General features: G+C 31.8%; 1 protein-coding gene, 1 long non-coding RNA gene and 1 pseudogene across 3 annotated transcripts; 1 reads left to right on the top strand and 2 right to left on the bottom strand.

The window, feature by feature from the left end:
• The window catches only part of LOC127716372 (methionine adenosyltransferase 2 subunit beta-like), a 135,733-nt pseudogene that overhangs the window by 57,120 nt on the left and 51,859 nt on the right, over positions 1–26,754 (top strand).
• LOC127716373 (beta-1,3-galactosyl-O-glycosyl-glycoprotein beta-1,6-N-acetylglucosaminyltransferase-like) lies at positions 7,649–17,243 on the bottom strand. Of its 2 annotated transcripts, none has more exons than XM_052222558.1 (4): positions 17,125–17,243; positions 12,274–13,025; positions 9,385–9,602; positions 7,649–8,031 (listed from the first exon to the last, which is right to left on the bottom strand). In XM_052222558.1, the coding sequence occupies exons 1-4, from the start codon at positions 17,131–17,133 to the stop codon at positions 7,715–7,717; spliced, it is 1,296 nt and encodes a 431-aa protein (XP_052078518.1). In that variant the 5' UTR covers positions 17,134–17,243; the 3' UTR covers positions 7,649–7,714. The 2 variants fall into 2 exon arrangements, with proteins under 2 accessions (XP_052078518.1, XP_052078517.1); XM_052222557.1 differs by having other exon boundaries at positions 9,373–9,602.
• Positions 21,354–24,987, bottom strand: LOC127716377 (uncharacterized). The gene is made up of 3 exons (XR_007988888.1): positions 23,049–24,987; positions 21,929–22,538; positions 21,354–21,427 (listed from the first exon to the last, which is right to left on the bottom strand). It is a non-coding gene; the product is annotated as an uncharacterized LOC127716377 (long non-coding RNA).

Raw genomic sequence — 26,754 nt, forward strand, 5'->3', positions numbered from 1 at the left:
TCTAATCAGGAAATCTTATCTTACATTTCTCTTTCGTGAATAATTATATATACAATAACTGTTTTGTGTCTTTAAATATCAGCTGTATTTGTACAAGGCTAAGAAAAATGTGTAATGCGAAATTCAGCGAGCTATTTCTCCTTTTTCGAGCCGAGTACAAATACATCTGATATTTAAAGAAGCAATAGCTACGAGATATATGAAAAATCTAAAGTATGATTTTTTGGTTCAATCGATCATTAATGAAAGTGAAATAGTAAAGTAATAATTCGCTTTTAGCAACCAGTATGGTTCAATTTTGTCAAATTTAGCTAAGAAACATTGATTATGAATTATTCCCTTGCAAGGGAATAATTCGACCTCATTGAATCCGTATTCATGTGAACTTCAATTTAATTCCTTAGCTAGAGATGGATAACGCATGCATTTTGCGTGTTCGGTTATTTAAAGGAAAAAAATGACAACATTGAAAGTGAAACAAAGGCAAATCATTTGATTGACTGATTCGATCCACAAAGAAACATTCTTATACAGGTAAAAACGATGATTAACATATATTTTTAATCTATAATATGAAATAAAACAGACCTTTAAAAATCCAATTGTACGATTTCGATTTCTATTTATATCTATATTTATGTTTATATCGCTTATATGGCCATCGGAGATCTTCGGAGATATCGCTTATTTGGCCATCGGAGATCTTTAGATGGCGTCAAGACTAAAATACACACGAAACGAAGCTACATATTATCGAGCCCATGCCCTGTAAATTGTTTATTTTAGACTTTTTATAATTTGGATAAATGTTTTATATGGTTATAAATCAAATATGAGAATTTGAATCCAATCGGTGAACATGAATTTGACAGCTAGTGCCCTTTAAAAACACTAAAGAGTTATTGTTTTTTATCCTGCAATACCCTTTGCACATTGGCTTTGCGAAAGACAAATACACTCACATTTATTGCCTTTATCTGCGATTTAAAACTCTTTGACGCCCCTGTAGTAATAAAAGGAAATATCAAACAATCAGCTGATGACTGGTACGTGGAAAAAAAATCTCGCACGGTCAACAATAATACATCGCTCAAAGTTGGTAATTATTTATTATAACATAACAACTCATTTCAACAGTAAAAAGAAATAACAAAACAGTGCCCGATTAAAGATCAAAATGTTTAATTTGTCCTACGCTTCAGAATTTCGAACTGTCCGTGCATTCAGTGATTAGTGACAATGTTGTATGACTGATTTTTTTTGTATTACTCATTGAAACATTATAGTTTCGAACTTGAAGAGTTTCGCCGTAGAAAATGAAGTATGTTAATGTTTGTCTATGACATGACCTGTATGAGCAGGAAATGGATTGCAGATCGTAGACAGGAACATTCATAGACTGAGCAATACGTCATAATCATTGAAATGCGGAGATCAAAATGTCACTATCATTGTATAAATATTTGTATAACGAAAAGCTGTTCCCACTGCCGGACTATTTTTTGTGTATTGTAGGACTGCAGTACTATTATATTCAACACAGCTATAAAAGATAGGGTCAGAATATTAAAAGCATTTTAGAATAAGTTACCTCTCGGTGTTTGTTAAGGTTTTTTCTGTGACCTTAGGAGGAAGTCAGAGTACCCAGCGAGAACCACCAAACATTACTACATTTGAGAACAAAAACCGGCAAAAAAGCTTAAAAAAAAAGTTATGTATGTGTATATCTTGATTCAACAATTTGGTGTATGATTCACACAAAAGGTTCTACTGATTTGAAAAACAAGAAATCTGTGTTGGTCAGATGAATAACTAGTCCTTACTTATCGATAGATTCTATTTTTGTTATATTAAGCATTTCATGCCTTTGGTAATGTATTCCATATAACTTATATGTCCGATGGTCAGCCAGATGTCTAAAAAAACAATTCTAGATTTTATATGCTTTGTTTCTCTTAAAAACCCATTCCAGAAATAGGATACATTTATTGGACTCTACTATGTACTACATTCTGTCTGTTTGTTTATACATGTACGTTCATAGAAGAAATATTAATGCATTATAAAAACACTCATTTACTCTAAGAAATACAATATGATATTTCTTTAAGTGTTGGAGGCCATTCAATGACCTATAATTGCTTTATCCATGTCATGTGGACAATGTTCATTCATGGATAGTTTTATCTTTTGCAATTATTCCACATATTGTTATTTTATTATAAACTAGCTCATTGTATGTTGAACAGGATCTGATTACTCCTCCGGGATACCAGGTATCACTCCTGGTGTTAGTTGATTTAATTTGTTTCGAAGGTAATTTTTTTTTCCGTGAAGTGTTTCGTTGAATGATTTGCCTTTCCGTCCGTTTTTGTCATGTGCATGCCAGTTTCTCGTCGACGTATGACTTAACATTTGTTTTCGTTTTCGTTTTATAAATTCCTTTGCTATGTCAGGGCCATATATAGCTGACTTTACGGTTAAGCTTTTTCTCATTTGGGACTTAGATAAATAGATGTCTCAATCATATCACATCAACACAATGCTGCTCGACGGCTGGCATTAATTTGCTTTCAGATTTTACATTGATGTAGACAATAACTAAAACAATAACTAAAGTAAAGTGTTGCATGCAAAATTGCCTTTACAAATAAGCCAATAATCTAGAAAAACTAGTGAATAAGGTTTTTTTCTGCTATTTACGATTCATTACCCATAGACGTTTGAATTTGAAATGCTGATCATTTAGAGGGAAATAAGAATAGTCTTTGCCTTTTATACAATATATAAAAAACAACAACATTGAAGCACATCTTAATCATAACTTCTTCCGTAATGCACTGTAACACAACTAGTACCTATATATATGAGTACAGACAGTCTGCAAAAATATCAATTAACCAAACTTCTTGTCGATCAAAGAGTCCTGAATTTTGATTATACCAGTTTTGGTCCATTTGTTGTAGGAATGAGCATAGTTCTTCATAAAGTCAGATGTTTCATGACATAAAACAGGTAATAAGTTTAATGAGACGATGTTGCTCGTCTTTCTTTTGAGCACTCAAGAGTAGATATCTGTAACTTTTAAGATATTGAATAAAAAGATGTGGTTTAATTGTCAACAAAACAACTCACCGCCAGAGACAAAACAACGTAGGTAGTCGTGCCGACTTTAGGAATCAACATCTCATTGACACAGATGAATGATCATACATAAGCACAATATGTCTGAAAGCCATATTTTGATGTAGAATGGATGGGTCTGATTTGTACCTTGTCCTGTCCATATAATTTTTTGTTGTTTGTCTTAAGAAAACACATGACATGCAAAATCACTGTTATTGTTATTGTATGAATATCATAGATATTAGATCATGTAAAAGTACAAAAGTTGGAAAAATGTAATACTATGAATATAACATGCAAATATTAGGCGATCATTTGAAGTAAACATAAATAGTTTACTTGTGAAAGAAGAAAATTGTTTGAGAAGGAAACCCTACATAACTGACACATTGATTTTTCAATCGTTCCTTGCACCATAAAAGAAAACAAAATTGCCCTACTGCTTAATTCAGAATTGTTAAACATCTCATTTTCCCCATATAACGATGATCTTTCACTATATATTGCAAAACTCGACGTGAAGTATAGCAATACGAATGATCGCAATTTGTAAGCTATCTTGACCAGCGAATTGATTTTAGAGATCGCATGAACATGGAACTGATTCATTCTAATGAAATGGCGTTAAACTCATACATGTAAAGAAAAGAACTGAATGGATGCAGGATCACTGAATGCATGCACAGAGATTATTGTCAAAGTGATTGTATTTTCTTAGACATAAGAAGATGTGGTAATGAGACAACTCCCCATCCAAGTCACAATTTGTGAAAAGTAAACCATTATAGGTTAAAGTAAGGCCTTCAACACGGAGCCTTGGCTCACACCGATCAGCACGCTATAAAGGGCCCCAAAAATGACTACTGTAAAACCATTCAAACAGGAAAACCAATGGTCTAATCTATATAAAAAACGGGAAACGTGAAACACTTATAAACCACATCAGCAAACGACAATCACTGAACAACAGGTTCCTGACATAGGACAGGTGCAAACAAATGCAGCCGGTTTAAACGTTTTAACAGGTGCAAACCTTCACCATTACCTGAATGTTACATCACAACATAGAGAGACATTTGATTTACAGTTGAAATCCAAAACAGAAAATCCATGAAATGTAACGTATCTTATTACATGACAATGGAGTCGTCTAACAAAACGTATCTTTTTCGGTATCGATTAATGATGAATGAGGTCAGATATTATAAAACACAAATACCGTTATCAAAGGAATCAGTCGTTCGTGTTGTTTTATTTTCCCCATAGGGATACACGTTTCGTTAATTACTTGGCATGAGCAGAACGACCAATGCAACTGAAGGAGCAGCAGCCGCATCTCCTTTCTAATAACCTGAGTCCACTATTGCTTTTTTTGTAGGAACTGATTGATTGGAACCTTCATTATGTTGTCGCATTTGGCAATGGTCGTATCTTCTTCAACATACGAATTGTCACTAACCTCTTTTAAATTTTAAAACATTTTTACTTCGTGTTAGTTTAAATGATATAGTCGGTACATTTGCACTTTCAAAGTTCTACATTTTTTTCTGAAGTTTAAAGAAAAACAAAAAAAATTGATAGTTGGAAAATTTGGGAGAACTTGTTGGTATATTGGTGCAATACATGATCGCGGCAAAGTTAGAAGGGTTAGGATTACTTGCATATACAAAAAAAAATAAGTTTTTACTGTATTAGTAAATTTCATAGGTTGTTATTATTTATTATGTCATATTAACAATTGCAAATGTTTTAAATGTATCTCAAGGCAAAGAATATATAACATCTCAAGATAATACTGTAAGAATGGTATATACAAAGTAAGAAATATTCTAAACATGCTAAATGTGTTATACTTTTCTGATGGAAAACTGTTGAAACAAATTAACATAGTATTACTCATATGTTATTGTATTTTGGTTCTACCATTAGATGGTGATTCCATTAACGATACATTGTTTTTAAAAATGAGAGGATCAATTCCAGGTGAAATTTCAGTCACGTTCAGTAGCAGCAGTTTCATATTAGATCAAAGTGGTCAAAAAGATGGTTTTCGTGCATCGTATACAGCAACTCTACGGGGTATGAATTATTTGTTAAGTGGCAGTAGTATTTTTGGTAAAAGGCTTCTCTGTGATACTTCTATATATCATTTCCAAATATACTAATATCACGATAGGGTTTAAGATGTTTTAAAATCAAAACCAAAAATAACGTCATGTTACGTTTTTTAAACTGACAAAACATTTACCAGGATTATTATTCGTAATATTCAATGGTCACATTCCATTATATGTGCCTACAGCACGTACGTTGACAATTGATATATGTTTAAAATACAAACGAAAAAAAATTTAAAAAATGGCTCCATGATAGTCAAATCACTGTTAAGTTTAAAAAAAACCTCACCAAAAAGAAAAAAAAAACATTTACAGAATAATATTAAGCATGAAGCTGGTAATTCTATCAATTATATTCAGGACACGATAAACAGTATATGCGGGACGATTTAGACAACTGTTGCGTATTAGACATAAACCGTGACCAAAGCTACAGTGCTAAATTAGGGTATCAGTAGTTTGCCCACGTTTAAGTCTAAAAAATCTATATAGAAAAAAGATAGGGTTACTACCAAAACACTGCAGGAATCGTATGAAAAACCACAGGAGCACGATCGGGTGTGTCATCAGATTTAACTTCTCCCGCTATGCATTCATCACACGCCATGTGAATAACAATCAGTCAAAATGCTAATATCGGGAATAGAACACAATAGGTCAAATGGCAGATAAGACGACTTATCCGGTAATTTAAGACCTAAAACTTCGAAAACATGTCGCTAGTGAGTTGAAACAAAACAATATCGTATCGGTCAATAAAAGCGTGATGGTGACACTATCACGGATGCAGTGACGATTTCAGTCGTTCCTCCTCATAACTCTGTTTTAGCCTTCTTTGTGTAAGGAGCCCGTCCCTGTAAAGTATGTCCTTAAAGTGTGATCTTACACGCATGTAACGTATCAATTAAGTTATGAAAACGTCAGGCGATAGGTTCGAGGATAAGATACTGCTGAGAAATGGAAAGTTGACAATTTGAAAGTTGAAATCACCACATTTTAATTGATATACAGAACAAATCCTCACATTCCTCCTTGCAAAATCAAGAACCGACAAGAACGAATTGACCGTCAAAGGATAGCAATGAAACTGAATCAGAGCATTGAGCAATATGACGAGAGAATGAATCACTAAACACAAGTAAAAAGATCTCAAGTACAGTTAATATTCAGTAAAAAGACTGTTTGAACCACAAAAGTACATAGCATAATATCAATAAGGACAGGAAATAATGTATCGTACAAATAGGTCACTCAATGATGAACGGCATGAATTTTTTATAAGCATATAGGTGACTGTTTGGTCATCAACTATATGTAATACCCGTACCGTATAGTGGACACGAAAAGGCATGAAAAAGGAGGTAGAACATAAACAATTCATTGGACAATAAACAGATGACAGTTAAAAAAAAACAGACAACACTATGATGTAAACAAAAAACGACGAAAAAATACACAGCAGTCCACAAAACACTGCACTGAAAAATACTTTGTAATTCAGCAACACTAACCGCAGTAACATCCAGGGAATATAAAGGGATTTGGAAGGGTCAGAAAATTCTGCTCTACTGGTGAACCCATTCAAAAGAAGAAGTGTTTCGTCAATTGTAAGATATGTTGTTTTTTTCTTTTTTTTCAGTGTTTTCATGTTTTCATTGTTTCGTTTTATTTGTAATGTGACAGCAATCAACGTTCATTTATGTTTGACGAAATTATCGGAAGAGATAAATTAATGATATTCTTCGTAATGCGTATTTCTATTTCTGAAGTTTGTGTGAAAAAACACTATAATTGAAATAAATCCTTACCTTCCGGTTATCAACAAACTTTTTCTAAAGTAGTAAGTTAAAGCATCCTCTTCAAAGTCAGATACCTCCCTTTTTGAAGCGTATGACAACTTTGGAATGTATAGATTGGTAAAGTGACCGATTATAAGCGTATTTCTTTTTTTTTGTGTTAAGATTGTTAAAATTGTTCTCCTATTTTCGGTAAAGAAATACTGTTTTTAAAATAAAAAAACTAAATCTGCCATGATGTTGAGTACCGTTTTAATTAGAGTAAGCTTGGTTTTTTTCTTCTTTACGTTGCTCTTATTTGACTAAATGTTAGAATGTCCTACTTCAGATTAGATAACCTGTCGAAAAATCGAAAATTATATAGTCCGGAGTCAAAAGTCGGCAATTAATATGAAAATAGTCTATTATCAATATATCTTCCAGTAATGTCGTATGAAGATAGCGGAAAAGTACATAACAGTTTTTTTTTTTTTAGATATTTATAATGTTTTGCTTCTTTTATTTCGAAAAGATAATACATGAGGCCTCAATATACCATAATGATTATAAATATCAACCTTTAATGTATAAAAATATCTAAAGATTTTTGCATTTCAAAAAAGAGCAATTAAAATTTGACTTGTTTCAGTAAAAGTTGTTGACAAATCTTTGAAATTAAACACAAAGGATAGTATTTCATATATTGTTGTCTTTCAAAGCATGCTTTACAAAATATAAATTAGAGTAATCGGATATATTCAGATCAATCATCCCGTGGATGTTATCGATAGTTCTATTCCAAATAGATTCTTCAAGACAATCTAGAACATAATGTTCATAATCCCAGTAGACCTTGTTAATAAATAACTCCGGACGACTATGAATTTTGAACAGATCCTCAACCGCTGGAATACATATGCCACGTACATATTGACCATTACAACTTTTATCCAACTTCCAAATTTTATATCTAGTCATGCTTTTATACAGTGCCATAGCATTGGACAAATTACCTATCAAAAAAAAAAGGTCATTATCATCGCATATTTGTAACTTTGATCTGATAACATGTCATTTATTCATGATGATGATGATGATGATGATGATGATGATGATGATGATGATGATGATGATGATGATGATGATGATGATGATGATGATGATGATGATGATGATGATGATGATGATGAGGAGGAGGAGGAGGAGGAGGAGGAGGAGGAGGAGGAGGAGGAGGAGGAGGAGGAGGAGGAGAAGGAAGAGGATGATGATGATGATGATGATGATGATGATGATGATGATGATGATGATGATGATGATGATGATGATGATGATGATGATGATGATGATGATGATGATGATGATGATGATGATGATGATGATGACGATTCAATAGTTAATTCCGCATCTTGATGATCTAGTAGCGCCGATATTTGTGAAGAGACTATTGATTAAATATGAACATCTGAATCCATCTTGAGACATAAACTCATAACCAACTACAATGATAAATATATGAACTACTGTGCAATTTAGTAATTGAGAATACTGGATGGGTAAAATTATTGGAAAACCGAATTATAAGTAGAGAAAACAATTGATCTTATCCAATAGTTTTTTCGTTTTTATCTAGCAAACTAAGATCTTTAAGATAAAAGTATGATTGTTATAATCATGGTAATCGAGACTCCATAAATATTGAAAATGTTGCATACAATTTCTTCTTAAGATCTTAACTGAATTATTATATTCAAATGCCAATGGTTAAAAAACCATAGTGACAATCAGATCAATTGTGTTGTACATTTGGCGTAAAGATAAATATAAGTGTATGTATTATATCAGATGGTTCCAACTAATCAAATTTGATATATAGCAAAGTTATACACATCATTCGTATTGAGAGTTAATCAAAGAATGACTGTAATATTTGTTTCTGTCTAGGAAGAAATAACATAAGAAATGTGGTGCACATGTATAAACCGCGTAGCGGGTTATTTAAAAGTGTGCACAACATATTTGAGGTTATTTCGAATAGACCCAATAAATTTTTACAGTCATTCCTTATAATTTTATTCTAAATTCTATGTTTAAGGAATAAATTATGAAAAAACGTTGATGCCGTCACGGTAACATGACACAATTATGCCTATGAGCTGAGAGACAAAACACTTTCATCCAATCAGAAGACATGTTACATCCAAAATAAAATTATTATATGATAACCTTAAATTTAGCAGGAATACTGCTTACGAATTTAAATTATAGAATATTTTCATCGCTTTAAAAGATATAAGTTTTTTTTTTTTTGTGCCTCCTTTATGTTCGTTATTTGAGATATGTACTATTGTAAATACCTTGAAACGAACCTGGAATTCCAAGATTCGAATTGAAGTTGAGGGTGGAGAAAAAACTTTCGTCTGGAATAATTGTTCCAACCAACCATTTCAAAAGTTGAATGGCTGTTTTGTTTGTAATGGCATACTCCACAAATGGTCGATTAACAGTTATATGTAAACTACCTTTGTATGGAAATACAACAGGTGGGGATGATTTTATATTTGTCCATCGATGTGCAAATGTCGCTCTGAAAATAGTATCATGTCATTATATGTATAATAATAATAAGTAAGCGACAAAACCGCAGTAGATTTGTTTCAATACAAAACTAACATCGTGTGTATTCGGTTGTTATGATGGAGAATGAAAATTCAGATTCTTATTTGAACAAATAAATATGTACATATAAAAGTCAACATGCTGGATCAAATATCTGTAACCATGCAAGATCAAAGACATGTTTTATTTTATTATTTTATATGCAACAATTATTATTTGGAATGATTAAAAAACGAACTTGGAATTCTCAGCAAAATTTGCAATCCCACTTATACCCCTATATCATACAAGAAAGATGTGATTTTAGATAATCTGGAATCTGTTTTTCTCTCTTTTGGTATTCACATAAAAAGGACGTTAAACATTTTCCATCTTAATACTGGATAAGTAAACTTTTAAATAACAATATATAGCACAGTCGTCAAGATATTCGACTAAACATCTGTCTTAGGTTCTAATCACCACTTTTTTTAAAGTAAAGAGGACTTCCGAAATGTTGTGATGAGGAATAGTTAACAAATTGTGTTAATCAAACGTGGATTGTAGATTCTTAAACATTCTAAAGATTTACTCTTCAGTGACTATCTTTTGACGATGTTAAACGAATATATTGTCTCATTAACATTGCGTTACTATCTCATTACATCTTTATCTTTATGTCGTATATGTACCGAGGTCAACGAGGTCTTTATTAAATTCTTGGTTTATCTCCCATACATAATTTTTTTGAGGTTACGATATGAAAAAAAAAATATGATGCATAATTATTACTAAGGAGAATTGTCCTATATGAATAGAATGCAAAAATTATTTAAGCGACTATAAAAATCCTTTATCAAAAATTTATTAATTATTTGAATAAAAATGTGAGTTTTGAATAATGTGGTCATTATGATCTACACACGTCGATTAAAATAGTTGATTTTGACCTTCAAATCAAACCTGTACACTTCTAGTCCCCATGCTCAATTGCAAGCGCGATTACATGGTATAATTTAACAGAACGTTTTCTATAACAAGAGTGCACAAAGTCTTTTTGAAATGTCTCGCCTGCTTTACGAACCATAATTGATTTTTTATATTGAAAGCATAAATAAAAAGTTTTTACTACAAGTATCACCTAAAAGTAACTAAAAAAAACCATGAAATCGAGGTGAGTAGTCACATAAACCGTGCCAGACAGATGTAAACCTTATGATCATTCTATACACCATATGTTGTGACTTATAACTTATAGTATCTAGGAAACAGACCAAACCATTAAAGTCTAACACTGCCCAATAAACCACGAAAATGAGGTCAAGCTTAGATTATATATGCATACACCTACCAATCATTACACCAATAAACCATGAAAATTAGGTCAAGGACAGATGATACCAATCAGCCAGAATTGTTCACCTATCAGTCTTTCAATACTCCAAATATAATTGACATATTGCTTATAGTATCTAAGAAACAGACTGAGCCAAGAAAACTTAACATTGACCAATGAACCATGAAAAAAAGCCAAGGACTGGTGATACCTTCAAGACAGACACATACACCCAACAGTCATTTAATACACCAAATAAAGTTGAATTATTGCTTATTGTATCTGAAAAACAGACAACACAAAATATAGCTCGGTCCAATGAACCGTGAAAATGAGTAGGAGGTTATATAAAACCTGCCAGACTAAAAAAGTAACCTTACAATCACTCTATATGCCACATATAGTTGACCTTTCACTTATAGTATTAGAACGAAAGACCTAATCATGAACCTTTTACCTTGTCCATGAAATGAGGCAAAGGGTCATGTTAGTCCTGTCTGACAGCATACATACCTTGCTAGGAGACAATATGCCAAATATAGTTATATTATTATTCATAATAAGTGAGATATTTCCATGACAAAAAACTATACATTTTCTTAATAGTTTCTAAACCAAAAGAACGAAGTCAAAGACAATAGACAAATACAAGATTTAAACCTCCTATCATACGCATCTGTATCAAAGGTATAAAACATCCAGGTCTTCTACCCTTTGAAATATGAAGCTGAAAACAAATAATTTTTGCAGCCGCCGGATTATAAGCCCCATGACTCGCATTCTGTGAATTAAAGATACAAATTCCTTGTTTAAGGTCATGACAAATCTTACTTTGTAAGGAACCACACAAACACATTAGTGATATTAATTGATACATAATTGTGCATGTTCTTACCTATATTTATGATGGATTTGAATATGAAAAGTATGAGCACACAAACAAATGAAATTCATACTAAGTAATTACAGAAATATATATTCTCTTAGAACACTTTGTGGTTTCCGAATATATTCAGATTCTTATTTGAACAAAACAATATGTACATATAAAAGTCAATATATATTCAAAATATCTCTGGAAATTTATTTTGTGTTTGTTTTTGTTTGGTTTTTTTTTGCGAAATGATGGAGTATCATGCCGTCTTGTGACTCATTCCGTTGTATTGTATTTAATTCTTTTATTTGCTAGCTAACTTTCTGATGTGTTTAGACAGGCTATTTGTTTGGGCAAACACTGGTGCTGGTGGTGATGGTTTGTTGCTGTTTTATTAACGTTTATCCAGAATTGCTATTTCTTCATTGCTGTATACTACATTTAACTTACTGATGGTTTGAAATGGAGACATCATTTGCACCGTAATAAGCCTTCAGAATTTTTACAATTTCCAGATTAGTTTTTAATGGAAAATCTTGCCCTGTTAAATTTATAAAATACTTCCATTTCGTATGTCTCAGTAAATCCTTCATGCAAACTAGGTCAGCTTGCAATACTGTTATTTTACCCCATCGAACGTCATACGATATAGATGACATGAACACGTTGTCAAAACAATTAACTATTGTTTCAAGCGCCTTTCGGCGTACATCGGACATTTTTGTATCAGCATGAACACAATAGAAGTTCTGAGGTCGATAAATACTTCTAAGTAATCTCTCAAATTGATTGATTGCTTTGAAAATGAGCACACTGTAAGCTATTGGAAAGTCTTCTTCCTCGCTAGAAAGTGTTGATGTAATGTAGCCTCTGTCTCTGAGAAACTTCTTACAATCACGCGTTCGACTGATATAATAAAAAGGCGATAAAGCGATTAGATATTCGTTTTGCAGGCTGTTTGCCCTGGTAATTTCACGTTTTTGTCCTGTTAGCAGTGCACGACAATTAATAGAACCAACAAGCTGCTTCTTTGTTAATATGTTTTCATTGATGAACCACCTTTTCATACCATCATTTGTATAAGATGAGCTCCATTCGCAAAACATATCAGTATCCATGAACACAGAATCAAATATATACACCGTTATCAAAATTAGAATTAAACAAGCTGCAATCAAGTTTGTAGACCGACAAGGAAAGTACTGAAAAAAATAAACAGAATAAAATCAGAGTGAATAAAGTCGAAGAGTTCCAAAATGTTATACACTTCCTCAACATATAAATGACTAAATAGTTGCAGTTATATAGTTATTCAGATTGTTTCACTCTCATCTAAAACAGATTAATCGTGTAACACGGAATATCAAAATGTTAAATTGCATTTGGCAATTAAAAAGCAGGATAATAAAAAAAAACGTTTTGATTTAAAGTATTGACAACTAAAGAAAGCTGAAAAAAAGTAGAAATAAGGGTATGAGTCTGGTATTGAAACTCACTGAGGGATATCTGATTGGTTAATTTGATATACTTAACCCATTTCTCTGACGTCAGTCTATTGTTCTTACTGTAGATTATTATTTTAAGAATCCATTGACCAATGTGTTATTTAAAGATAACTTACATTATAGATTTTAACTTTTAACTTACGGTGTTTATCCTCTCAGAAACGAGTTTCATATGAAGGGTTCGAAATCGCGCGAATTTTCTTCGTAAATCATTACAGTATTCAATCTATGCATGATACCGTTATACCACAAGGGCTGACATGAATCAATATTTAAGTTATGCTCTTAAAGCGCTTAATAGTCAATATATGTCAATAAACTGGATTCTGTCTCATTGATAATTACCTTCTGTAATCTATGAAATGTATGTTGTATCTTGGTTTGTTCATGTTCTTTTCAAATTTTTTAGATTGGTTTTATTTTGGGTGTTATTTTTAAAGGAAAATTATGTTCTACATATGAACGTTCTTGGGTATAAATTTATAGCAATATAAAAATATAAAATGACACGAGAAAAAATAGATAAAACATTGTCTTTAAAATCATAAAAAAGAGTTTATTTCGAATGTCAGGTTTGAACATTGGTCAATTTCAACATCGTTATAATGAAATGAACCCCTACACGATTGTGGCTATAACACAAAAGTTGCAACCACTATAACATATATAAATCAAGGATTGTATATATCAGTACAAATCATTGATAAAATAAACTTCCATATGCCCGTTACACTTGTCACTTATTGACATACAAGGGCTTTCAATTTTTTATCATCATAGCAAATGCTTACTTATGGTTTTAGTTTTATAATATTAGCATGCTATCAATCATCATTTCTTTGTTTGATTATAAATGATCCAAATATGCATCACGTCAACACTGAACGGCCTCTTATTTGAATAAAATGTGATATAAAAGCCACGACCTCAAAACTACTTCTTTGACATTAAAAACACAAACATCATCGCCAGTATATGAAAATATAATATTAATATCTCTGAGTTTAAACAATATTTTGGTCGAGAACAAATTTCATTCCGTGTACAAGGTTTGAACTCCTCAATGTTAATATCACCGTTATGACTTTCGTTACCAACGATTAAACGATCACGGTTATGAACAGCTTGATAAAAACGTCAAATAATCAACATAATTATACATTGGCAGTAGAAGCAATTATGCTGGGGTTTCAAGAATGCGTACCACAGATAATACTAACTTATTGACTGATTGGCGATGGATGCCAAATGTGATAGCGTTGAAATATTGTAAACTTAATGGAAGGGAAACAGTTTAAACAAAATGTATATATAATTGTTCAAATAAAACCTTTAGCATATTATTTTCTTTATGTTGGAAAACGACATGAAATGGAGCAACATGAAACGGTAGGTTTGTGGCAGTTGCGCTAACCTTATAGATTTGAATTAGTATAGCTAATTGGTGGCCAGTCTTTAGATTATCTAATATATTTTGCAAAATACTATATATATCAATTTCAAAGGTTCTAAATTTCGGTATATAGAAACAAGATAAATATATTCTATATATAAACACATGATTAATATAGGTCTTTTTAAAGAAATCATAAATATCAAAATCTATTCAATTTAAATTATTTGTGATGATTAAACATTAAATGAAATATTTATTAACCAATATGAAATTTGGAGTTAAAAGGGGGAGCTAACACCCAATTTATGTTGAATATCGATTTTGAATCCACTATTTCTTATGAATTCTCTAATACATAGCACAACCAGGTCCTTTTAGTTTGAAAGTTTCGATGAGTCATGTTAGGATGTTGCTTTGTTCTTTGCTAATACAAGAAGCCATCCAATTCCTCTTTTTGAAGAATATGTTGGTAACCTAATGCAGAGCAACATAAGGTCCTTATCAAGAATATCCTCTTTTTCATGCAGCAGACTAAACCTATCTTTCTTTTATTTGGGTGGACCCACATTACAGACGCATAGTGAAAAGTAAAATCACAAAAATATTGAATTCCGAGGAAATTTCAAAACGGAAAGTCCCCAACCAAATGGCAAAATCAAAAGCTCAAACACATCAAACGAATGGACAACAAATGTCATATTCCTGACTTGGTACAGTCTTTTCTTATGTAGAAAATGGTGAATTAAACCTGGTTTTATAGCTAGCTAAACCTCTCACTTGTATGACAGTCGCATAAAATTTCTTTATATTGACAACGATGTGTGAACAAAACAAACAGACATAATAGGTAAAGATTTCAAAAATAGGGGTACATCAGAAGTTGTTCTCGTTCACAATGTCCATGTTTTTTTTCACTGCATTTCGAGGCAACAAAAATAAATCAACCAATTAACCTGGTTGATTCTTTCATGGTTTGGAAAGTATATAGTGTTTTAATGCAATGCAAATCTCCGTTCAAAATAGCTACTGACATCACCAAGAGCAAACAAAATAACAGGACTTATCTAGTTGTTCGTTGTCTCGTATTCATGTCTTTTTTTAACGTTTGACAGATGTATTGTATGACCGAATCGATGTGGACACATTTGATTTCTGTGTTGCTTAACAGATTAAATATATTTTTAGTCAGTACATGAAATTACAAAGGTTATAAGGAAAACAACTCCAACAATATAAACATACTGCCTTTAGATGAAACTGTTAGGGTAGATTAACACAAATGGGAAAATTTTTTCACCTAAGACGAAGTCGCGGGTGATAACTTTTTCATCGACTGTGTTAATCATCCTAACACCTTCATCCAAAGGCAGTTTGTTTTTTTATTATACTGAATGCTTTATGATTTAAGAGTGCACTATGTTATTAGTAGGACAATTGTAAAAAAATAAAGTCTTAGAATAGTTAACTAATTACAACAACAAAACGACGAAAATGATGTAGAAATAAGAATCGGCCATTGCGGGTGTTAATTGTTCCGAATAGGCAAATTTCGGACTTAGGCGGGTGTTTATTTTAGGCATTAACACCAGTTGATAATATAATCACATGTTACTATGGGTGGGCGGGGCTTATGAAAGGTGAGTGAAAATAAAAAAAATGCCACGTGTCCAATGAAATGAATGGATAATATACGAAATTTGCATCAAGTAAAATCAAACATACTAACAACATGAATCGACCAAATATTTTACCATGAATTTTGTAATTATATAAAAAATATTTTTACGAATTTTATTTTTGTTCGAATACAATTATGGTGTACATATACATCAACCAAATATTCATTTTCTTAACTACAAAAAGACAACGTTTATTCCAAAGAGAACACATTTTTAGAAACAATAAGCAACCTAATAAAATCATCGTACGATTCAGAACAAAAAGATGAATTTATTTCATTTGGTATCTTTTTACGAATCTGCATATTTTGCATGTCTTGTTTGTCCTCATGTTTGTACATGGAAATTCGATTTAATTTTCCTTTGACAGACAGATGATTCGTTTCCACGTCGATTATTCGATTACGCCTTTTTTTTTCTTCAAGATTTAAGAAAAAGAATCTGTTATTCATCATTTCTAAATGAAATCTTTTCAGTTCTTGAAATCATCAGATACCGAAAAGCGACGATGCATTTATCTATGTTATCTTTTTTTTCTAGCTATCGTCTCTTAAAGGAAATGCGATAAAATCATTAACTCCAGACTAGTTTATTTCTTTTTCTCATCGAATAATAATTATTAGATTATGTTTCATCTTCGTTTTAGCATCATCATTTTTTTTTTCATGGAAAATAAAAGATACATTTTGTAAAAAATAACTTTAAGATATGCCCTACATACCTTATCCATAAGATATCTTAATATGTGAACCACTAAAGAGGTGACCACCGGGTATAAACTCCATTTGATATATTGTTATTCATTATGATCTACAACTTAAAATTAGTCTTTTGTTCAATGATCAGTAATTTTTCAGACTGGTTTGTAATAGATTGCAAATGTAGATTATTAGATACTTAAGTTGCAGCAGATGTATATAATCCTTTCAGGTAATATAAATACTACTTATTGTATTTATTGCGAAACTAAACCCGTACTTTATGTTAATTCATTAAGTACTTGTTCAACATTATATAATTCATTATGTAATGGTTTGAAATATAAGGTTTGCAAATCATTGATCGATAATTTTACGATTGTTGATTGTATATGTAATGTTTAACATCCAAGATTACCTTGTGAACATGAATGCTCTAAAGTCAAAACAAAAGTGTACGAGGTTCATGATACAAATGAAATTATGTTTTAAGGAGGGTGAATAATCAAAATCCAGAGTAATAACACACCAAAGAAACCATAACAAGACTGATGCATACACAAAAAACGTAAACCACTTGACAAGTCAGCTAAAAACACTGGACAAGTGAAGTAAAGACATTGGTACAAAAATAATGAAATCAGATTTAAGAAGAACAATATTCTATCATATCAAAATAAAGCCAAACTAATCGGGACATGGGAATATTGAATACACAGGATTAGTTAGATCCAGGCGGGTAACGTGTCCATTGTTTTCAGCTTCACTGTGTTTCTGTTTTGTTTTCAACATTTTGCTGCTGATTTCTGGTCTTCGACTTTACTTATAAAAAACCGTTACTGACACCATACTGTTAAGAACGTTGTGTTCGTTTGATTAGTTACCTTACTCTTAATCTTTTGAAACTTTCACGCTGCTTTTTCACGAGGTAGATTCTTTTTTTCAAAAATGTGCAAATTACAACAATACATGTACTAAGAACTTAGATGTTTAAAGTTCTCTTAATACAAGTGTCGTAAACGACAAATGAACAAATCATTGTGCATACAAGTACATATACCATTATCCAAAATGTTCAGAATATTTGTCCTTCAACATACAGAGAAATTCTTTTAAACATTCAACAACAATAACAGTATATTGTGTCCGTCTGACATTTCTCGAGATTTCCCTCTAAACCGGATACGATTGACTCAATAAAATAACAAGATCAAATGTCTCACGTAATCTCAAACATTCAATATATAAGTTGTCGGTTTAAATTTTATGCAGTTTAAGTTTATAGTTTTTGTATCAATTTATAGCAGATCTCTATTACATTCTGTCACAAATTTGCAAATGTTCTAGATAAGAGAGATTCAGAGTTCAGCATGTTGAAATATATCGTTTTCCGGATTTGTTGACAGTGTTTTTACCTTTATACAAATGTATAAATACTTGTGGTTCTTTTGTGTTGTTTGGCAGCCATCTAATTAACGTTTATCCCACGTTCCTTTAAATAAGAAATACCGACAATGCTTAAAATACTTCAAAAATGACTGTTTTACCTTTCCACCAACAAGTAAAAATTTGGCACAGCCAACCAGTTGTTCACCGAACCATACATGTATTGAGAGAAGACACAAATGAGTAGCTTGCATGAGTATATTTTATTTCAATGGTGCACTTCGAACGCAAGAAACTAATTAAGTGTTTTTCTTTCATTTCCAAGTTGACATTTCTCTGTTCCAACTTAGATAACTATGAGAAATGTAAACTCGGAACTAAAATATGTTAATTTGAAGATGAAAAATGTCAATATGCAGTTTGAAATGAGAAATGTCAAATTGCAGTTGGAAATGAGAAATGTCAAATTGCAGTTGGAAATGAGAAATGTCAACTTGCAGTTGGAAATGAGAAATGTAAACTTGCAGTTGGAAGTAAGAAATGTCAACTTGCAGTTGGAAATGAAATATGTCAACTTGCAGTTGGAAATGAGAAATGTCAACTTGCAGTTAAAAATGAGAAATGTCTAGTTGGAAATGAAAAATCTTAACAACAGAATGTTCATACTGGTTCATCATGGGGCAATCATACACTTCAACAAACATTGAAACACAATAGAAAGACAATGAAGCATTGAACATTACAAACCACATTAATATGGAATATAAAGTGAGGTCAACACAATTCTAAAAAATACATTAATTTGTCACATGATCACATGGTCACATGGGAATCTGGACAAATTCATATCTGTTTAAAATTACCAAAATTTGGCTAGGGAGGATTCAGGCGTTAGCTAAATTGTGTTAACTCACCATCAATCGAAAACATCATTGTTTATATAAAAAAAGTCAAAAACAGTTTGAATCGCTTCGCGATCGTTTGGCTAGGTTATTATAGTCACTCATCAAAATATAATTCTTTAAATTCACTCTTCATGGCAAAAATAAAAACAAATTAAAAACCAATTGTTCAGAGAACAACTGACAGTCTTTCTACATAAGATTAGACTAAGTGTTTTTGAAAAGAAAAACAAACCACTAAGGGTATGAGAAAACTATACACCAATTATAAAGATATATGGTTTCTTTGAACTTGCACTTGAAATATAGGAGATCATAAGCTACTTCTGGTCTAGAAAATTTCACTTCCTGTGTTATATTAAAGAACATTTTATACTGATTTGTAAATCAAATGGTTGCTAGGTACATTTATGTGAAATTAGGGAATCATAAGATACTTCCTGCTTAGAAAAGGTAACTTCCGGTTTTATCTTAAAGGTTATTTTACACCGATTCCAAAAAAATGGTTTGTATGTACTTTTTCTTGTAATAATGGAGATAATCAACCACTTTCGATTTACAGAAGGTCACATTCGGTTCCAAAAGATAGCTTACTTACACATATTCCAAAAAATATCATGTCTATGTACGTTTGTTTCAAATAAAGATAAATAATTAGCTACATCCGGTTTAACAAAGGCCATTTCCGGTATTATTTTATATGTTATTGTATGCTGATTCCAAAAATTTATAGTCTCTAAGTTATTTTCATTTGAATAAGAGTAAACATGGCTACATCCGGTCTGCACAAGGTCACTTTCGCTTGATGTTTTTCAAGGTCATATGTCACCTATCCCATTGTAAAAGACCCCATGTCTTTATCATGTACCAGTATGAAGCTATAATCAATAAGCCTTACATTTAACGATATCAGGGCTATAAATCCTGTAAGATATCATCCCATAGCTTTGGACAGTGTCGCTTCGGTGAAAATTGAATTAACAACCAATTGGGAAAAATAAATTCAATTTCTTTTACGGTTGCGAGGGAGATTCACGCACAAGAAAAAAGTGTTTGAGGAAATATCTACCAATAAAAAGTTAAACAGAGTGATTTTCAAAAGCGCAAAACTGTTCGATGTCATATGCAAGAAATATAAGAAACATCTTGCGAAACCATTTTAGACCGCAGGAAACGGGTTTGGCGGAAGAATAAAAAAAATATAATCGGAACAAATACAATAGGTCTTTCAACAGAAAAGTGGAAAGACCTAACTTGATCAATAACAGACATAAATGTATGTCTCCACTAGGTTTGAGCTGAAGTAGTTTTTTTGCTGATAAACTTCTATTAACTGTAAAGAAACCAATTAAACGCACATCTTAATTGAAATATTGGTTGTTTCCTAGTATCATTCTACCATAGAATCTTATCAAATTATTGTCCTACACATCCACCCCTATTTCGTCTTGTCCAATTGATTCATCTATATATTAAATACAGAATGAGGGAACAATGAATATTGAAAGCTGAAAAGATACAAAAAACCACCCCAAACCATACATAACTGACCTCGTGCATTGATCATTTGACTCTTCTAATTTTGAAAAAAATTGTAAAAATATACGTATTTAACTTTCGTGTATTGCGTAAGGCAGACTGCTGTATCGTGGGTATCATGTATTAACTATGTCATGTTATCTATAGCAGCCAATGGAGTATCAAACACACAACTGACTGAAATACACAATAAGGATCAAAAGACAATTTATGATACAAAAAACCTGATTTCGGTCATGTATTTTTACTGGATCTGCATCTTGTAAACAAAGAAATATTTCTCCTTATTTAGATTTAATGATATGGATAGCAGGAGATATTGAGACCGCAATGAAAAGAAATACATCAAGCCATCAGATTACTTCATTGATCTTCTGCAATCCTTGTATATTATAAACATGCAGTAATTTCAACAAGCAATCACATTAAAGTACTATCATTTTATTTTGATACTGATATCTGTGTTTTTTCTGCATTTCTCTTTGCGATTACGGTTTGACTGAAAAAGAAAAATATATGCATAAGAATTTACTATAAATAAACAAATATCAATGTTCGTCCCCATGCATTAATGACGTGTATTTTCAGAGTCGTCGTATTGGTGTTTGAAGCAACCAGAACGCCTAAAAACAATGTTGGTCCCATAATGCAATACAACTTCCGAATTGATCCATTTAAATGTTTATATTAATCATGTTAATGAAAATACATTTAAAATGAACATTATATAAATGGGACGTAAAAGTAAGACACACTAGCTTTAAATAAGATATTGGTTGTTTGTATTTTTTTCATTATTAAAATCCGTATTGGAACCTTAAGTCACTTACATCCACACGATTTGGTCTCCGATTGATAGTTTTTCTCATTTAAAATCAGACCATATCCGGACGCACGACATTTTAAAAGTGTTATTTCTAATTCCATATTTATATCATATAAATCTATAATTTCTTTAATTTTATTTATGATAGGCAAACTATTCATTTGATTTAGTTACCTAAATATATCGAGTTTCTATAGCCACCTCCACACATTTGATTCGTTTCACCAGCACAAGCCATGTTACAATCTGATTCTGGTACCCTTGGATACTGTTTGTTTGCTAATTCATTTCCACAAAGACAATATGTCCGATACAAAAATGAAAAACAAATTGTAATGTCTATAGATAATAATTAATACATGTATATGATTTGCACAAAATAAAAAGGAATGAATAGACGTTTTTCAAGGATATGAACAAATAAATGATCATAACTCAACAAAGTGACGTCACAGTGGTAAACACAAAGCACATTTTATATAAACTATATTATTTGGTATATGTTTTTTATATCTCAGCTTTGCCTCGACCATGTTTGAGTAATAAATATCTACAATAGTATAACCTATTACGATTATAAGCCAATTACAAATGCCTATTTCAAATTACGTATCTGATTATTGAACTTTAAAAGTTTGTTGTGGAATCATATCTACCTGCAAGCCCGTGTATTTATATCCTGTACAATGTTCACGGCATTTAGCCAAGGTTATAGAATTCCCCAAGTCCGATATTTAATATTTGAGATGTCGATTGCCGTCATCCTTGTAACATCCAATGTAACCTAATATATAAAGAAAACATTTTCTAAAAAAACAAAAACAAAATAAGTCATAATGTTTATTTGGAAACTTCCACTCCCCAATGTTACATTTTTCTATTTCTTTTCGTCGTTAAATCATTAGCTAATTGTCAATGTGTGAACTTAACAATATACCATTACAAATCAACATTATAAGATTGTAGTCTTTCCCACTTTTTCTCACTGTATGTCTGAACGACTATAATCTGTATTGTCGCATTTAACAGATAGATCGATGCTCTAACGAGCTCTATAATTATAGACTATAGACTCGTTTAATAATCACTAGAACAAAGGACAAACAGTGCTATCACGCGCCTATTTGTTAGAAAATAACGTACTTACAATAAGATTTCTTACCGCGCTGTTAAAATTTGTAAAGTCATTGTGAGTTTTCATAATGTCAACTTTTAGTTTAAATATCAACTTATATCTGCATCTAAAATAAATTAAGTTCGCACAATTATAAAGTTTTATCTTATGTATACAAACCATCACTTGCCGGATCAGCCTGTTGTGCAGTTGTTTTAAGCAAGCCATTTACCGCCTTACTGAGGTCTGTTAGTCTGGATTTAATTGCAGAAATGCTGTCCCTATTTTGCTTCGAAACTGCCTTTGTTTTGTCTAACTGATAATTCCCTTCTTTAATCTAGTTCGAATTGTCTATTAGGAGGCCAATAACTGGTATGTTTTTCCCTGCATTCAAGGTAATACTGACCGGTTTGTGTTTTCTTAGACTTGCAACTATTGCAAGTTGTAAGAATGCAACAAGAACTACAAAGGTCTTCATTCTGGCAAACGACGTCAACAGTACCAGGAACACTCGATTTTAAAATGATAAAAACATAATATGCATATTGCATGCACAGGTATTGATTAGTTATGCGGCTGTCGTGTGATATGTTATATGTTCACGTGTTGTTTTCATTTTTTTCATGGGTACCATATACAGAGGTATTTAAAATAAAAACAAATCAATGAATCTACGTTGAACATGAAATAATTTTAGCCATTTCCATCCATTTGGACGTAACACGTGAACAACGGCCTTTTAGCACGAAAGTACTCGAAAAAATACATTTAAAATGTGTAAAAGAAATTAACCCTTAAGCACCCTAATATACAGTTTTTGCAAAAACAAATATAAACTTCCTTGTTAAAAATATCAAAATTAGTTCCCTTTCCAATTGAATATGCAATACACGCGATTCGTCTTCATGAGGGTTAATTGGCCTTTCTTCGTTGTTTCAGTGTGATTTGGTATGATCAAAGCTTAAAATTATTACTTTTGCACTCGTGTGCGTTTAATTTATAGTTAGCTCATTTAGAATTGGATTTATTCATCGCTTGAATATATCTACGTAAAATTGTTGAAAAATTTATGTAAACACGTATAGTCGTATTGCTGTTAAGTTGCTGTCTTATTGACGTGTACTCCCAAACCATCACTTCATGTAACAATAAAACAGAGCAAATAACAAAATGCTGTAACAACGATATTTTGCGCATTAAAATTGTATCACATGTTTTGGAAATAATTCCAGAACGAAATTTCCACGAGACTGAAGCGTCAGAAGAATACATCCTTAATCATGACCTATCATAATTTCGTTCAAAAATGAAAAGGTCCGTATCAAGGAGGACTACCATAATCTAATGCAACTTTGTTTTTTGGACGCTATTGAATTAAAGGCTCTCATATTTTTTGTTAGAAAATGACAAAGCCCGTATGTAGGCGTATGTTATCTTTGAAAAAATGGGGAGGAATCATTTAGCTCGAAGCGAAATTTCTGATTTAACAGTCTTTATTTGTATTGTTTGTTTTCAGAGTTTGGTTTATCCAAACAGCTCGACTGCCACCTTTTATTTACGGTTATAACGACGTGAAAATTTGTTTATATTGCCAAGTTTTTTATATATTTGAACATATCAAAAGCATACTAAGAAATATTCACCTACCGCAAATATGTCAGGAGGATTGGAATGATCTTTTGCTCTATGTGTCAGTTTTTTAACACTAAAGTCGATACGTTTAGCGTTAAATGAGTCTAAAAATTATATTGGCATACTTCAAATCGCATTTTTATACCCCATTTATGGGCATTATGTTTTCTGGTTTGTGCGTCCGTTCGTTTGTCCGTCCGTCTGTTCCGCTTCAGGTTAAAGTTTTTGGTCGAGGTAGTTTTTGTTGAAGTTGAAGTCCAATCAACTTGAAACTTAATACACATGTTCCCTATGATAAGATCTTTCTAATTCTAATGTCAAATTAGAGTTTTTCCTCAATTTCACGGTCCCCTGAACATAGAAAATGATAGTGCAGATTGGGCATCCGTGTACTATGGAGAAATTCTTGTTTAGTTACAGTTAACGTCAGTGGAGTAAACTATTTATCGTTAACCTTTATTTAAGCAAATAAGGAGTAATGGTAAGGGTCATTATTCAACCCCTTAACTCGCAAAAAGGAAAGATATTCATGATTTTCTGTGTCATGTTCATTCTTCAGATAAATGAACCAGTTATTTGATATGACTTAGTATCGAGAAACTTATGTGCAGAACAATCACTTGAGATAACAATATGACATCATAAACATGTCAAAATTGACCAATAACCTTGCATGTCATTGTTAAAAGCTGTAACATTCGTATAATGCTGTATATAATATGTATTCCTGTACACATGACATTGTTGTTATCGATAGCAGCAAATGGAGTATCAAACTAACAATAGACTGAATCATATGGTAAGGATCAAGTGACATTTTTGATACAGTAATTTGGATTTCAGTCATGTATTTCTACTGTAGCTGTATATTGCAATTTGAAAAAAATATATATGTCTTTCTCTTAATTTAAATTTAAAAGTATGAATAACTGGAGATGTGGGGTAAACGACAAAGGGACAACAACCCAAAGACAAAAACAACATTAGTTTTCGGACAACATATACTTCATTGATCTTCATCAAACTTGTGTATTTACGTTATATGGTAACACGACGAACAAAGGCCTTTTACCACGATAATACTGATACAATTACATGCAATTCATGTTGAAAGAAAATAACCCTTAAGAACCCTTTCATGTGACAATTTAAAAAAAAAACAAATGCTTATTCCTTTGTTTTATACAATTATATACCTACTGTTATTTCATTTTGAGTTACCTACCTGATTTGATCTGACTCCATGAATACATTTATACAAAATCTGTAGGCTATGACATATTCATTATTTATCCTCCAACTTACCCTTTCAGTAGGACTGAATATCTTCATTAAGGAGTATGGCCAAATTCTCCAGTGTTTGTTTCACTTACTGGGTCAAAATCTCCCTCTGGACATAGAATACTAAAGAGTCTTTATCTTAATATACCTAAAACATCCTTGGTGTACATTTTTTTTTCTCCACAAATAATATTTTCCACTCTATTTGTATTACCTACATGCTTTTCGTCTATTTATCGAAACATTGTTCACAGTATGCAGACTATGATCTGTACATTATCTATCCTGCGACGTAATTTCGAAGAGAACATAATATAATGTGTGTTTCTTGTGACTTGTTAAGACTCAGGCTTAAGATGCTCTGTTGTGTACGTCATTATGATTTTCTTCGATATTAATGTTTTTCCAATCTTTAAATACACCGCGAAAAAAAAATAATTTTAAAGTTGATTATATATCCCATTTATGATAAATTAATAGGGTTATACGTTTGTACTGTTTTTTTTCACATAAGATTAACAATTTAACAATTTCTATGGATGGTACATTGTAACTGCTGAACGAAATACAAAAAAATAAGGGCCCAACCAAACCTTAAGTTGCCGACCATACAACATCATAGTCAAACGAGAGAGAAACACATACACAATGTTTACACAAAACTAATATTAAAATTTGAAAAACACGCCCCCAAAACATCCTAGGGTTACCACAGGTGTTCTGAACGGGTTTTCAAATTCATCTCCTTGGTTGTAACTTGTCTTGAAAGTTATTTTTCGAGTTTGATCTCATGTGACCAGAACGTGATTTTATAGTTTCTTCTCTATATTCTATTTTAGACAAGGGAAGATCTAGACCCTGTTGAAATATATAGGGCATCTGTTTATTGCTGCAAAGGTATGTTGGCCCGTCTTTTGTTATTTGTGTTGTCGGGTTGTTGTATAATTGGCGACCACACTACTTATCCCTTTAT

This window comes from Mytilus californianus, unplaced genomic scaffold (assembly GCF_021869535.1).
Source record: "Mytilus californianus isolate M0D057914Y unplaced genomic scaffold, xbMytCali1.0.p SCAF_9, whole genome shotgun sequence".
Classification (NCBI taxonomy): domain Eukaryota; kingdom Metazoa; phylum Mollusca; class Bivalvia; order Mytilida; family Mytilidae; genus Mytilus; species Mytilus californianus.

Coding starts and splice junctions, on each gene's coding strand:
- LOC127716373 (XM_052222557.1), bottom strand. Junction 9,603..12,273: donor GTCTCCATTTCAAACCATCA/GTAAGTTAAATG, acceptor TACTATTTTCAG/AGCGACATTTGCACATCGAT. Junction 8,032..9,372: donor AATTCCAGGTTCGTTTCAAG/GTATTTACAATA, acceptor TTTTTTTGATAG/GTAATTTGTCCAATGCTATG.